Genomic DNA, 16,039 nt, shown 5'->3' with positions numbered 1-16,039 from the left:
AACGACTATTGACCAAGTAATCAAGGAAACCATGATTCTAGCGGGAATCAAAAGAATGTAATCCAAGGACAAAGACCAGACATGGAAAACAGACGAACACAACAAAGAACAAAAGGTAACTAAAATAATATACACAAAGTGACAAAAGGAAATGAGCATCTCAGACTCCACTAAAAATTGGGAACATGGACCAGATGCACCGGTAGGGTAAGCGTCCTCAACTGTTAAAGATAACATCAACTGTTAAAGATAACATTTATTGAATATTCCATTAAACGTATTCTATATATTGTCCTTCTGATATCAACATGCACCGTTCTTAAATAAATGTCATGACTTTCTTACCATCATAAACACCGTTTGGAGTGATTCTCGTCCGCGCCAATGGCATGAATTCAACGCGTCCACAGACGTATTGTAGTAGAATCCGTTCAAATCGACATACGTGCAATCTCTATACCACCAACCGCCTGTGTGATATACTGGATTACAAGCGTTTCCCACCAGGGCATCATTATCTTGGTCGAAAGTGCTAAACTGTTGGTTTTTCGATTGCGAAAAACTGTTACCTTCAATGGAAAGTAGAACTGATCATCCTTACAGAGCCTATCAATTCAGCCATGTTAAATTTTATGATGATTGTTGCCTTTAAAAATCTTTCATCTAAATTTTTCACGAGTCTTTGATGTCATTTGTTTTTAATGTCTTTTTGCTGTTTCTTTTTTTTTATCATTATTATAATTAGTATAGTTATTTCTTATTTCAATTGATTTGATCAACTTATTTACGATTAATCACGTTTTATGCAATCCATTAATGGGAAAGACTAAACCCAAACCTGCTGTTCCACTGTATTCAGAGATTGTTAAACGATATTTGTCATTCTGATCATTAACTTTGAATTTAGTGTACCGGGCATGCGTCCAGACCCCACTCCATGTCTGTATCAGGATTAAGAGCTCGTTCGATCCAGACTTTGTTAGTGAATGCAATGCATCATTCCCTGATACAAGAGACGAAGAAAAAAATAAGTGGTATTTCAAAAAACTACTAATAGAAAGAAAAGACTCAAAGCACTTTTTTATTAAAATTTACCGACGAGGTCACAATAAACAAGCGAATTTTGTCTGGGGTCAACCAATGAAACAGACAACTTTGATTTAAATGCTTAATTTAAAAATACAAATTCTTTGAGCTTTTTTGAAAATGTTCTTATGCGATATACTCAGGTTACGGTAGCCTGCCATAGGTAAACATATCAATAAAATCTTAAGTCTTTTTGCAAAACATTTTTCCCTTAGAATTGTTTGAGAAGATGCTCTGTTTTGACGTAATGTTTTATGGTTTTTAGCAAACCATATCAGGACTTCAATGACGGACGCTAGAGTGTGCGAACGGTCAACCCTTTTTAATTGCATTTAAGTAGTACTTCATCTAAGAATCATGCAAAATTTGATTCATTGTTGTAAAGCCTACATATTTTTTTAACTGAAATAGTAGACAGAAATTAACAAGTGTTATTTCTGTGAATGACAATGAAACACAACAGAAACTATTGAGTTTTCAATGCGTAATATCTCCTAAGAACAGACAAATTAGAATAAATGATAACAAATTTTATCATATAGACCCACAAAACAACTTAATTACACAAATAAACATGTGTAGTCTCTTTTGGGTGTATCACATATTACAGAATTTCCATGATTCTTACAAGGACTGCTAATTACTATTTTTCTCTTTTTGAACTTTTCTTATTTTATAAAAAAACATAAAATAGGCAATTCATAAATGCAATGAAAGAAACCTAGTAATTGTGACCGTGATGTACATAGAAGATTTCATTTATAAAACCTATTATCCTGTGAATTTAGTGTATTTAAATGCTGTGCACAGTATCCGTTATTCATACCGATCCAGTATTCAGTTGAAGAATTCCCGAATCCATTTTTATACTGGTCCCAGCCAACATCAAAATTAACAGACCCATCTGTTCTGCGTTGGAAAACCTATAATATTCATTGGTCAAGCTTAAAGCAGATAATTTGTACCTAATTATATTTTATTTTAAGATTAACTTAAATGGCCATTATCGATTACGTTGGGGATTTTGACTGGTTCGTAAACTACTGTCTAGTCGATAGAATGTCTTTGGAACTCGTGTTTGGAACACTTATCTGGAATATTTTCATATTCCTAAAAAAGTAATTGATCACTTAACATTTTTGTAATATTAAAAAAAATAAAGTTCTCATTACGTTTCTATAGAAACTTTTCCCTCAATGATCTTCCCTCTCCTAGTTGTAGGCCAAATCAGTATTGTTTTCAAATAATTAAAAAATGATTTTTACATCATTTCAAACACTATTTGCTCATTGAAAACACAAACTTCTGCGTGAATTGTCAAGATAATGGCTGATCAATAAAATAGGTATATGATTTATTTATATATACTTATGATCTATCTTAACTGCAATCAAATTTATTTCCACTTTTTATATTACATTTGTCAGGCTTGGTATCAGAAAAAAATATACTTTTGAAAAAACAATATTTGATGAAATATCGCTGATATTTTTTTTACCTACCTTACATGTTTCGAATATGTCTGAACTTATTATCCGAGTTAGATTTATTTATCTTATTTTATTTATTGTATTTGCTGGTCAATACAACTGATAAGGAAAATAAATAAGCATTGGAAAACAAAAACATTACCGTCCACCGACCGCCGTCTGTTTGAAGGTCACACCAAACTTGTGTTGTAAATCCCAAAGTACTTATCGTGTACACACCGCTACATGTGTAATCATGGGCTTGAATTGCAGAGCAGTCCACAGCAAGAACATTACTCAAAGACCCTTCGAACTCACATTCAACTACAATACAAATAATTAATATTGTCAAAAGAGCAACGAATAAACAATTTTGTATTAGGGTTTTCTAGAAGAAAAAAATCATAGATTATTTGAAAGGATAATTGGAAGGATTGAATAACTCAAATTTATTAACGAGCGCTATGAATGAACGCCTGCGCGGAACCATGTCTTTCACGCCACTCTTACTATAACGGTAGGCTTGAGTTTTCAGAGTATCGTGGTGAGGATACCCTTAAGGACAACCGGGGCCATAGACCACAGGAGGACAAAACATGTTGTAATTTCTTTAAAATATTTCATTCAATAAAATGTAGCTGTTGATAATTATTTTTTATAAATCTATAACTTTTTATAGTTATATAATAATGGTTGTGAAAATTATATTTCATATCTATTACGCGTACCCTATCGTTGCACCTAGTCCATACTCTATACAAGTTTATAGTGGTTTTTGGACTTTGCATTTACTTTTATTTTCTTTTTTTACGTGTAATATTTAGTTATTTCATGTTCTGCGTTGTGTGTGTCTGTTTTTATCGGTCTAGTCATTATCTTTGGAATACACCTTAATGCTTTCCGCTGGAATCTTGGTTCTTTTGATTACTCTCTCGAAATTTTAATTGCACATTTCAGCTTATATAGGAAGCACCAACTCATCACTTTTCTGGAAGACAGTATAACGAGTATTGATTCCACATGCCTATATTGTATTTTTTCACTGTCATTATTTGGTATCGCTTAGGACACACATCATTTATCCTGGATGTATGGGACATTCTAAAAGCGACCAGAATATGCTTGGGATAAACAATTCGAAATATCTGTGAACGAAATGTGATTCATTTTATCACTAATCTCTAAACTCCCAGGTGATGCCTACGTGTCCACAGGAACACCAAAAATAGTCCTTGAAACAAGCATTTGGTTCATATTAAAAAGAATTTTCTTGCATGCATATTTCATTTCATCTATCAATACATGTAATTGCAAAGATTTTAAACCATCTAATACATTTCACTCTGAGTAGTTAAGGAACTGATATTTTGCAAGACATATCAGTATCGGTAAGGAATTCAGGAACTTTTCATATTTTATCGGCATTGGGAACTCCTAATTTCTGAGGGGGTATTTTTTCATAAATCTATCAAGGGGGGTGGGAGTCATTTTATGTAGAAAAAGAATAAAAGTGACATATTTTATGAAGAATGTTACAAATGGCAGACGTGAGTTTTTTTGTGGAAGTTGTGTTATAAGGTCTGACCAAAGGTCAGGTTCTTGATGAGGAATTTTAGTACAAATCATGACGGTAAATAAGAAACGACAGAAGAAAGTGATAAGGAAAAACAGAGACACAAAGAAGATGAGGATAATATTGATGTAAAGGTGGTAAGTCTCCCAGTCGTGGCGGAAACCTCCGATTAGCGATTACGTGTCCATGTCCATGTCAAAGTCTGTCCGCTGCTACTTTTGTTTTTGCTGATTCAGGTCAAGGGTTATTTAGACTATTTTGCCACATAAAAATACAAACTTCTTAGCTATCTTTGTAAAGACAAAATTGAAGAAAGTAGCAGAAACAATATTTTGTTTTTGGTATAGCAATATAGAAAGTTTACAGGTAAAAGCCATATGAAAAAAAAACGTACCATTTACTAAGTCATAGTGATATATGCCAACCATGGCAGCTCCAGAGACAGTTTGATTCCTAAAGTCCCTGTTAAATACTTGACATCTTTCATTCTCCGAATTGTACGCAAATGATCTACAATCAATATGTTTTAAACAAGAGGCGAAACAACACGATTTACTACATTGATGTACATTCCAAAGTATGTTTTCAGTCTTGTAGATGTTGTCCAGTTTAAAATTTCTTAAACTTTTCTTACGTACACTGTGATGTTGTGACTCAATTAAACAAGAAAACAAAAGGATAATTATTTTGCCCGATGCCGTGCACATGCCTACGATGTTTTAATCCATTGAATCGAATAAATCTTTCTATTAACAAAATCATCCAACGAAAAAATTCTGTACTTGATATTCGATACTCGATATCATCCCTAATATCCCTGTTTCATAGATATTCATCATGCTTGTCTGTTTGATAAAGAGATATCAGGATATGCAGAGTAACATCCTTTATTTAAATCATATATAAAAAGACAATAATCAGTAAAAATCAATTTTACACTGTAATTAAAATTCCTTGTGTAATACAGATAACCTTACCATTAATATTCACCATGCTAACCTTTCATTCAAATTCTTGTCAAATTATACATGTTACATCATTTATGAAATATTTTTTAGAAAAGGACCTAAAATTTTAGATTGTATCTCGAAAAGATTCATTTTAAAGAATGGCTTATTGCAGAAATGACTATTTGCAACTAAAAAGCAATAAATATTGCACTATAATTAACTGATGTAATACATCACTCGACTGAATCATTATGTTCTTGGGTCCTTATCTCTCAGACAACGTGTTGTTAAGGTACACATTGTAACTTCACTTTTTTTAAAATTTGATAAAACAATACCTAAATAATCAATTAGTTTCTGGGTGTGGTGCAATTAAAAAATAAGACAATGCAGGATAGACAATAAATGATTGGAATCAATGTAACATTACAATTAAAACAATCTCAAAGTACATTTTAGAACATGTATTACCTTCGGATACATTTTAAATTATGTTTCATTTTACAGAATTGAAGAAGGTGGAAACTTATTTTTTATTTGTTATTTCTTTTAATTAAATTTGATTTTAACACATTAAGTTTCACTGTATATTGCTTTTTTTTATTGTAACTGTCAATGTTGTGTTGTCTATTTAGAACAAATTGCCGAGGTACGTTATATTCAGAAAAATTATGGTGAAAAAAAAACTTATTTAAGAAGTAAGATTTCAATTTTTTAAAAGTTCAATCAGTATAAATGAAATAAGTACTTACGACTGAGTTAAAAACTGTTTTTCACGTTAAATTATAGAAATCGTCCGCGATGTATAATGAACATGCCTCCTTAAAATTTGTAATTCATAAATATATTTTGAAAGCTTAAGTCAAAACAATTGCATTTTTTACGGAATTATGTGGATACTCTTTGAAAATCGCAGTGTGCGTTAATCACAGATGAGCTGTGTTATCAGTGAAATAGGAGTAAATAAAACTCTGTGTGTGTTGGATAAATAATTGTAATGAGTGGATTAACAAAATGTAACAGCCTTCGCCGAAAATGCCAAGCTTTTAGGTTGTACATACCTATTACACGGAGTATTCTTTTCTGTCATCATACAGACATATATATTTTCTGTAAACTAATAGTGTTTGAAATGATGTAGATATATATAAATTATTTCAAAAGACTTTTTGATATGAAAATTAGAATGTGTTTAAAAAAAAAACCATTTTTTTAAAAGGCGTTTTTCAAACGGAGATAATTGGCGGGAAAATGTTGTATTGAATGTATAGGGAATTTTTTTTAACATTGTAAGAATAAGAGTTCGGTGACCCCGGTTTTCGTTTTCACATATGAAAGAATGTGATTTTAGTGTCCTACACATAAAGTTATAAGAAATTATGTCTACCGGTTTTTGAGAAGTTTGCGAAGTATTAAAAAATCCCTACAGAATTCAAATAAAATGTACTAAAATATTGGCTTTAATAAGGCTCAATTATTGCAAAAGTTTTGTGACCTATGTTTTTACAATTCATTCAGGTCCATCTTTGGGAAAAAAATATGGGAATTTATCTATTAGAAATATTAGGTATGATCTACCTTAAAATTTGAGTGGAACATGTTTTGTTTTGTTTTGTTTTGTTTTTTTAGGAGTTGAATCTCCACGTGTTCTTGGTACGTCTGATTTTATAAATTTCATTCCCGATTACCGGTATATTTATTCTCCTATAAATTAGATTTTTTTCAGAATGTATTTCTATTTTCAAATATATTTTTTTTCATTCTAGTGATGAAATGATACTCTTAATCACCAGTGACATCAAATAAGTTAATGACACTAGACAACAGCATTGTGATGTTTTGGTGGGGGAAAGAAGTCAGAGTCCGCAACTTTAAAACGTATTTTACATGTGATTATTTATTAAAGTTTTACTTGTCATATAATCTAATTAAAACAAAAACTTAAATTGAAAAAGCACAGCAAAAATATCCAATATCATTAAAGGATAACTCCGTTATTTAGTGATTTATGTCCTTCACATCTTAAGTTTCGAGTACTGTGAAAGTACTTTAATTTGTGGATACCTATTTTCGTGGATTCTTGAATTAGTGGTTTTGAGATTTTCAGTATACACATCAATGTAATTCTCCTTTTCGGTGGGAACGAAATTTCGTGGTTTGGCCTACTCACGAAAACCACGAAAATTGGTACCCCATGAACAATAGTACTTTCACAGTATATCCCTATAGTAGTAGTACTAGTAGCCCTTGCAAATGTCTTTTTTTTTACTTTTTGGCAGATAATGTTTTACACAATCAAATACTAGCATTCGAGTGCTTGTTTAAAAAATATATAATTAAATATGAGTCAAGGTGCAAATGAATTGAAAAATTACATTTTAAAATTTTTTTCCCATTACGGTTTTATATTTGCCAGTGTTAGATCATTTATCAATAAACAACAACAAAAAATCAAGTTTTAAATACGTTTCCCTTATCTACGAGAAAAAGAAGTTTGAAATATTTGTTTCTTTATTTTACTTGTAAAACCATTTTACATGTTTTAAATCCATTTTAATATGACATATCTGAATCTAATCAACGCCGAAAGAAGGCAAGCAGTCGGGACATGATGTTTATTTCAAATAAATTCTTCTTACTCTTTATTTTATATATCTATTGAACGTTTGAATGATACTAAAGTGAACAATAGAGGCCGACAATCCAGAAAACAACAGAGAGAAAAAGAGAGAAACAGGGGATTGAATGGAAAGGTGACATATTATAATATGCGTAATGAATGGCGTACAAATGTGGGATTCGATAGAAGAACGGTCAACAGACAAATAAATATAGCTACAAGTCTTTACACCAATACAATGACTGATGAAGCGACCAGATATCCGTTCATGTAAATGTGGTGTTGAATAATTCGCTCCTCGCAAATGGTTCACCGGTCGAATAAGTTGCATTTCAATTAAACCCGAAGATGATTGGTTGCAAGTTTGGAGAAAAACAAAATATTGCATTTTTTTCTTTGGGTCATGGTTCGTGAACGTCAGCTTTTAGAATAGGCATAATTTTACACTTCAATGTAACAAATTCAAAATTTCTATTTTTCTTTTTATTTCCTGTAGTACAATGTGATGCTGTGACACAATATTCCATGCAAGTATACAAAAATAAGTATTCTATACAGGTCAAAGTTAGTCATCCTGGAAACACATACGCCATAACAATCAGCTAGTTTATATTGAAATGTCTGAATAAGGTTTCGTAATTTGTGTAGATTTTCGTTTGCAAACATCGGTCGCTTTTTCAGCCAGGAATGAATTCCCTTATAAATGACAAATTGGAACTGAAGAAAATAGTTATCTTATATCTGCAAACTCGAAAGTAGGGCTAAAACAATTAAGTGTAAGTATTTGTAAGAATCAGGCAAAATTAGAAAACTCAGAAACATGCATGTCAAAACCCCACAAATCTGACAATAAAATTTCACTCAAGGATGCTTTCTCTCTTAGGAAAGACTATTATTCGATCTCTGCATCACTGGATTTCCTCAGAACTTTTTCAAAAGAATGTCAGAAAAATAAAGGTTTTGACATAGTTATCTGTCCTCCAAATGTTCAAATAGTCAAATTAAACTTTCAAAATGGTGGGTTTAGTCACAACCCTTGTTCACCCACTGCCTGATTCTTAGAGACTGTCACTTACTTCCAGTAACTGAAACTGATCTCTAGTTGAAAGAGTTACTGAAAACACATTCTAAAGCATTACTTCAATATGCGATCATATATTTTAATGCGAAAAACATTTAACACATTGTATTATATTCATAGTTTGGTCAATTCGAAAGCAATATTTCATTTGAAATATTAAATCCTGGTTTAGGAAGGGAGTATGTTATGTTTGAAACGATTCTGTTTACTGTATGTATGTTACATTGTACAGGTTTTCATTTCTATAACTCGGAGATCAATGAACGAAATGTATGCACAATAAAGTCAATTGTTCCAAAAATGAACTAAAAGTGTAAATTATTTAATAAAGTATTTGATTTAACCTTACATGTCTCTTTCTCCAATATTTCAAGTTTCCTTTAAGTTACGTATAATGAACTTTTCTTTTTTTTCCTTTTCTTGTTTTTTTTTTCTTTGGTTGACTGACATTGACAATATAATAAACTGCAAATTGTATATGTAAAATTTATTGAATACTCAATTAATTGCTATATGTTGACCAAATGATAACAGCATAAATCGCAGTTTGATAATGGCAAGACTACCTTACCATCATAAACACTGTTTTGAGTGATTCTCGTCCGCGCCAATGACACGAATTTGGAGTGCTTACAGACGTATTGTAGTAGAATCCGTTCAAATCGACATATGTGCAATCTCTATACCACCATCCACCTGAATGATATGTCGGATTACATGCGTCTTCCACCAAAGCATCATTATCTTGGTCGAAAGTGCTAAACTGTTGATTTTTCGATTGCGAAAAACTATCACCTATAATGGAAAGTAGAATAGCCCATCTATTTGTGAGGCTATGAATTCAGCCACATTAAACTGCATTGTTTATGGGCTTTAATAAATGTAATTTATATTCCTATGTCTATATTTGTATCTTCATTGGAATAAATGGCCATATACCATTCAAAAGTTTCCCCCTATTTGGTCATTTATATAGACTGTCGATGCATAAATCAAAGAGATTTTCAGTCTTATGAGGAATTCCTTAATTCCCAAATAATACAATGTAGATTTCAATGTTTCGTTTTTTAAATTCCATATACATGGATTCTACTGAGAAAAAAATAAGTCCAATATAAACCAAGGATATAACTTGAAACGGAATAGTTAATATATTGTGTATATTTAATTTTATCAGTATTTTTCGAATGAAACGTGAATGAATAATGATGCTTATTCCGATTTAAAAACATGTCACCAGACATTCTTAGGTCTGTATTGACATTCATTTGAACGGTTTTTCCTTTTATTTGATTTGATATGCTTTATACGGTTAATGATTTTTTATGTAATCGATTAAAAGCTAAGACTGATTACAAACCTGCTGTTCCACTGTATTCAGAAAATGTTAAACGATATTTGTCATTCATGTCATTAACCATGAAGTTAGCGTACCGGGCATGCGTCCAAACCCCACTCCATGTCTCTATCAGGATAAAGAGCTCGTTCAATCCAGAATTTGTTAGTGAATGCAATGCATCATTCCCTGATATACCAGATTAAAAAAATAAAATGGCATTGGAAGAAATACTCACAGGGAGAAAAAATATTTAAAAGTAGTATTTCATAATGTTTACCGGCAAGGTCACAGAGGACATCAGTATGCAACCAGAGGTCACTCCTTTTTTAAGCAATAAAGATGAATTAAATACGAATTACTGCACTTGACAATAACTAGGTGAACATTGTCTTTTGTCAAATGATTTTATTTCCGTTAAATGTTGTGTAAAGCTACTCGGTTTTGACGCATATACTTTCCAAAAATAATGTATTTACTTCTCGTAAAAATTAAGAATAGTGAAATTGTGACTATTACATTTATTTTGTTTACAGTTATTATCGTTTCCGTGTATATAATGAAAGCCCTAACAGTCAATTACATATAATATAATGTGCTGCATACCGATCCAGTATTCAGTTGAAGGATTCCCGAATCCATTTTTATACTGTTCCCAACCAACATCAAAGTTAACAGATCCATCTGTTCTGCGCTGGAAAGCCTACAAAAACCAAATTCTAACTGTAATCAAATCCATTTCCGCATACATAATATAAGGCCACAATCTAAATAAAATCTTATTAAAAGGGAAGGCAATAGGGATGTGAAAGTACTAAAAAAGATACTTGATACAGGGATAACGACTAAACAGACAAAATTGACACGCACTGCAAATAACATGAACGCATGATTTGTGATATGACAATTCTATGCAAACATACTGAAGGGAATTGTCACAGATGAACGGAAAATTGACGATACGAAATAAGAAGTCATTGCTTTTTACGTATTGTTTAGTCGTTAGTGTTTCTTTCTTATCGATGACTCGGAAAAGATAATAAATAAAATATAGGTAATATCTTACAAATGTTTAAAGCTTGTGTATGTATAATTTGTCTACCTATTCATATTTATTTCATTAAGTGTATTTGTTTGTCAACATAATTCATAAGCAACAACAATAATAATAAGGGACATGATTAAGCATTTGGAAAACATTACCGTCCACCGACCGCCGTCTGTTTGAAGGTCACACCAAACTTGTGTTGTAATTCCCGAAATACTTATTGTATACACTCCACTTCTGGTATATCCAAGAGCTTGGATTCCAGAGCAATCCACAGCTGAAGCATTTTCCAAAGACCCTTCGAATTCACAATCATCTTCAATACAAATATGTAACTTTTTCATAAATGAAGTGTTGCAATACAATATTTAAGTATACATAAAATTCAGACACTGACTGCGAATGGTAAAATTATTCATGGTGTAGAAAATCCGACCAAACAAAGGAAGCGTTTTAAGTCTACATATAAATGTTGCAATACAATATTTAAGTCCACATAAAATTCAGACTTCGATTGGTAAAATTATTCATGGTGTAGAAAAACCCACCAAACAAAAGAAGCGTTTTAAGTCTACATATACTACACTCACATAACGATAATCTTTTCTGTACTTTTTAGAAAATCATACCTTCATCTCCCACTTAAATCAACAAATGTAACCAAATCAAGAAATTCTTGCAAGGTGCCAATTTCATGCACAATCTTTATAATTTTTATCTCAAAAGTGCAACAGCAACATCCTAATGATAAACTTAGTCTGGTTATGTGATCAGTAACTGTTTCTGAACAATTAATAAAACAATAAATAGAAAAATCAGTGGGTTTTTAACATGCATGAGTCATCTCTGTCTGATATTTAGAAAGATTGCTACTTAAAAAGAAGACGAGATTTCATAGTGTTACAAAATGAAATTAGGATAATATATAGAAGGGTTGATATTTGAAGGCTGTCATATCGCTTTTCTATATCGCCCACCGTATCAGCCTTGGGCTACTGTATCAAACACCAGAGTTGTGTTTGAGGGTTGATACGGGTAAAGAGATTGTACCAAAATTATTTGGAAAATGCCTGAAATAACCTACCATCAACAATTTGATTTGACGAAACAGAAAATGTAAATATCAACAATACAAGAAAACAAGATATATCAATATCTCAAGTGAATATTAAAATGAGTTCTATAATTTATACAGACTTTGTCAAGTATGTCCACTTATCATATAAAAATTTAGTTGTATAATTGCCAATAAAAGCATCAGTAATAATTAAAATATATGATCCAAGATTCGTTCAAGTGTTTTTATATAAATCAGTATTTATTACACATGGTAGAACCTCTTGCTGGTGTATTTGGCGTCCTTACTAGACAGTCGTAGTTTGAGTAATTCTAGAAATAGCAATCTTATTTAAATTAGACTTATCAACTGCACCATTTAGCCACTGCATACATAATCTAACAACACTCCATTCTACTTTCTGTTCAGGTGACCTTTTTTTCAGACCCCTCGGGTTTTTTTCCCATTGAATGTTTTTAAAATCTTCAAAAATAAGAATAAAAAACAAGCTGTATGGTAGTGATTGACACATGTCATCATTGATGATGATTTCAATTTGAAAAAATCTAAGTAAAACTTACCATTAACTAGGTCATAGTGTGAAATTCCAAGTAGAGATATTCCAGATACATTCTGACCTCTAAAGGTACGATTGAAAATTTGACATCTACTACTGTTCGAATTGAATGCAAAAGACATACAATCAGAGTCATCAATACAAGAAGTAAAACAAAACAATATGTTCCTTTGCTGGGTAATCCGTAGTTGATTTTCAGTTTTGTAGACATTGTCAAAATGTGAGTTTTTGCAGGACTTGTGGGCACTAAGGTGTTGTGACTTTACAAGACGGACAACCAAAAGAATACAACAACTTGTAAAAATGTAACAAACCATTTTAAGCCTGCACGATATTAATGACGCTTTAAAGCCATAATTGAAAAACGTTTTATACGGAAAGTATTGGTAATAATTGTCTTAATGTATCTAATATCGCATGTGTTAATATCCACATAGCACTTGAAATAGACAAATCATGTCCGGTGGAGTGTATATTCAATAGGAATTTTTTTTTTTTTTTTTTTTTTTTTGAAAGCCATTCTTTTGTGTTACAGTACAAAAGAACTTGCTGGTATCAATACCACTTGCATGTATAAAATAAGTTCTTCAATTATACTAATTGTTTTAATCAATCGAAAATTCCAAAAAGGTCACAAAGATATTGCGGGCTAAATTGACAATAGTATTTAAATAATGCACTGCTTATATGATGTGCTATCGATAAAAGCAATTCAGTGCTTTAAACACAAACAGAAATAGATTGCAAACATACTTGGTTGTGAAATTAATAGAAAAGGCCATTAGCACGTAACATAATTTTAAAAACTACTTTCATAGTCTGGACTATATTAAACTTAAGTCAATTTTTCACAATAAATGTCTTTCAATTTTTTCAAGGATTGCAATTATAGTTAACTGCCAAATTATTTGGACCATTAAGCCAGTATAATTGATTTTTTAAAATAAAAATCCTTGAGATGTTAGACATATAAGGAAGTGTAACGCACCCGGCGTAAATAATAAAGTTTGTATAATATACGTTTATTTGAGGTTTCTGATTTACATATAGAACATTTTTATCGTCACGTGATAAACATGATAATAGATGGTTCCAACACTCCAATAATTATTTCTGATGAATGTATTCAATATCAATTCCATGATTCCGAAAAATGGCAACGTCCTAAATAAGGTTATACAGTAGACTGTGTTTCATCTTCTGACCAAAAATACATGTTCTGTGGTATTACAAAACCTCGTCAAGTCAGCTATTTAGGAATAGTTTTCCTTGACTTTACAGATAATTGTCTACCAAAACATGACAAAATTTGGGCTGGCCTTGGCAAAATTGACTTTCAAAATGTCCACCGAAAATAAACGCTGATGAGTGCGCAGACTCGTATATGTACCTGTATTTTTCAAATTTGATTAAAAAAATGGAATTTATTAATTTATGAAAAAAATGAATAATCAAAAATTATTTTGAAATAATAAAAATAATAACTTTAACCTTTTAGTCAAAAAATTAAAATACTGCAAAAATTTATCTTTACCACATTTCTGCTTTAGATCTGGCCAAAGGGAAATATCTCCAAAATTTCTCTCAAAAAGTTTTAGAAATTAAACTGTCATGTTACAGAAGTAATGTATTTTAGGGTTATTAAGGTATGTGTCTTATTCTTTATATTGGGGGATTTGGAGAAACGTGACGATTTCTGATGTTATGTTATATTTTCTTTTCTTTTTTTCGAACGAAATATTTATACTATTCGTGTTTCTATTGACCCGGTTCCTGAACATAAACATAAACAATTTCTTACTGTTGCTGTGTTGTTATGCCAATTGTTTCAACCAGAAAAGCAGAGGACGCTTACCCTACCGGTTCACCTGATCCATGTTCCCAGTTATTAGTGGAGTCCGAGTTGCTCATTTACTTTTGTTACTTTGTATGTATGATTTTAGTTACTTTATGTTCTATGTTGTGTATGTCTGTTTTCCATGTCAGGTCTTTGTCCCTGGATTACATTCTTTTGATTACTGCTATAACCTTGGTTCCCTTGATTACTCTTTCACAAATGTTGTACTGACAACTTGAAACTTTTAATAAAGAAACTCTGGTCTTTTTTTTAATAACATTTTTCCTTATTAAACATTTTAAGTTTTGATCTCAGTTTCCGCTATATTGTATATTCCATTTGTAATATGAACTTTCCATTTTTGACAATTTCTTTAAACAATTGCCTAGAGTATATCAGTTTGGTTGTTTTGTTATTACTCTTCATTTGAGTTTGGTACATTTTGTTCCTTTTTAGACTCAGAGTGAATAAATACATACAATGTAATAAAAGCAAATGAGCAACTCGGTTTCTACTTAAAACTGGGAGCATGGACCAGGTGCACCGGTATGGTAAGCGACCTCTACTTTTCTAGAAACACCCCCGAGTTGCTAATAAAAAGTCAAGTCCGGGGTAGAAAAACGAGAAAACAATTCGATACTAAACACTGGACTATCGTCCTTGGTAGAGAGGTTGAAAAGGACATTCAACAATAGACAACCAGTTTATTTTGAATCCCTCGTATCGATATACCTATCTAAGTGAAAGAAAGTATATGCGCCTTCATTGACTTCAGCAAGGCTTTCGACACTGTGCGGAGAACAGTTTTGTGGAAGAAGTTTCAGGAGAATGGAAATAAAGATTTTCACTGGTATATACAACCTGTATGATAATATCGACTCCTATGTTCAATATAATGGTGAAGAATCATTTTCCCTTGTTTGATAGGTGTCAGACAGGGTTAAATCTTTTCTCTCTTCATTTTCTCTATTTTTCTTAACAATCTTGATGAATTTCTCGAAAATCGTGGATGCTATCTGTCGCATTTGGTGCATGACTTTTTGACTTGAATCATGTAACTAAAATTTTGCAAGATCATCAATTTATACAAAATGGTTTAGTGGCATAAATTATTCTTCAAGAGGGCAACTTTATGGTTCATTTAAACTATAATTTCACTTGACAAATATCTTCTAAACCCCCCCCCCCACCCCCCCAGAAACTAGTAATATTTGGATAACTAAATTGTGTATATCAAAACTACATCTCCCTATACAAACTGGAAGATATTTAATTTGCCAAGTCAATAAAGATTGTGTTCTTTGTCTAAGAATGTAACAAGAGGTGAATATCATATTTTAGTAATATGCAATAATAGTGTAGAAACAGAATTCTTTATATTTATAACCAATTTTTACATTCAGTA

General features: G+C 31.6%; 2 protein-coding genes across 2 annotated transcripts; both read right to left on the bottom strand.

Moving 5' to 3' along the window:
• Nucleotides 1-297: 297 nt before the first annotated feature.
• Nucleotides 298-4,973, bottom strand: LOC148612205 (microfibril-associated glycoprotein 4-like). The gene is made up of 5 exons (XM_088595460.1): nt 4,523-4,973; nt 2,719-2,879; nt 1,913-2,009; nt 839-1,003; nt 298-569 (listed from the first exon to the last, which is right to left on the bottom strand). The coding sequence occupies exons 1-5, from the start codon at nt 4,833-4,835 to the stop codon at nt 331-333; spliced, it is 975 nt and encodes a 324-aa protein (XP_088451586.1). The 5' UTR covers nt 4,836-4,973; the 3' UTR covers nt 298-330.
• A 3,399-nt stretch (nt 4,974-8,372) lies between these two features.
• Nucleotides 8,373-13,480, bottom strand: LOC148612204 (microfibril-associated glycoprotein 4-like). Its single transcript, XM_088595459.1, has 5 exons — nt 12,802-13,480; nt 11,319-11,479; nt 10,722-10,818; nt 10,140-10,304; nt 8,373-9,574 (listed from the first exon to the last, which is right to left on the bottom strand). Exons 1-5 carry the CDS (start codon nt 13,112-13,114, stop codon nt 9,342-9,344), a joined length of 969 nt encoding a protein of 322 aa, XP_088451585.1. The 5' UTR covers nt 13,115-13,480; the 3' UTR covers nt 8,373-9,341.
• Between the last annotated feature and the right edge of the window lie 2,559 nt (nt 13,481-16,039).

The sequence above is a fragment of the Perna viridis genome, chromosome 7 (assembly GCF_037379345.1).
Source record: "Perna viridis isolate PV_CMFRI_1.1 ecotype Kerala chromosome 7, ASM3737934v1, whole genome shotgun sequence".
NCBI lineage: Eukaryota > Metazoa > Mollusca > Bivalvia > Mytilida > Mytilidae > Perna > Perna viridis.
The sequence above is the reverse complement of the archived record's forward strand: the minus strand, read 5'-3'. Positions and strand labels throughout refer to the sequence as shown.

What these genes read in the sequence shown, in the direction of transcription:
- LOC148612205 (XM_088595460.1), bottom strand. Translation starts at nt 4,835, where the DNA reads ATGTGCACGGCATCGGGCAAAATAATTATCCTTTTGTTTTCTTGTTTA. An exon ending in CAGACGGCGGTCGGTGGACG is followed by an intron (nt 2,010 to 2,718) that starts GTAATGTTTTTG and finishes TGAATATTATAG; the next exon opens with GTTTTCCAACGCAGAACAGA. An exon ending in TTCAACTGAATACTGGATCG is followed by an intron (nt 1,004 to 1,912) that starts GTATGAATAACG and finishes CTCTTGTATCAG; the next exon opens with GGAATGATGCATTGCATTCA.
- LOC148612204 (XM_088595459.1), bottom strand. Translation starts at nt 13,114, where the DNA reads ATGGTTTGTTACATTTTTACAAGTTGTTGTATTCTTTTGGTTGTCCGT. An exon ending in ACACTATGACCTAGTTAATG is followed by an intron (nt 11,480 to 12,801) that starts GTAAGTTTTACT and finishes TTTGTATTGAAG; the next exon opens with ATGATTGTGAATTCGAAGGG. An exon ending in TTCAACTGAATACTGGATCG is followed by an intron (nt 10,305 to 10,721) that starts GTATGCAGCACA and finishes CTGGTATATCAG; the next exon opens with GGAATGATGCATTGCATTCA.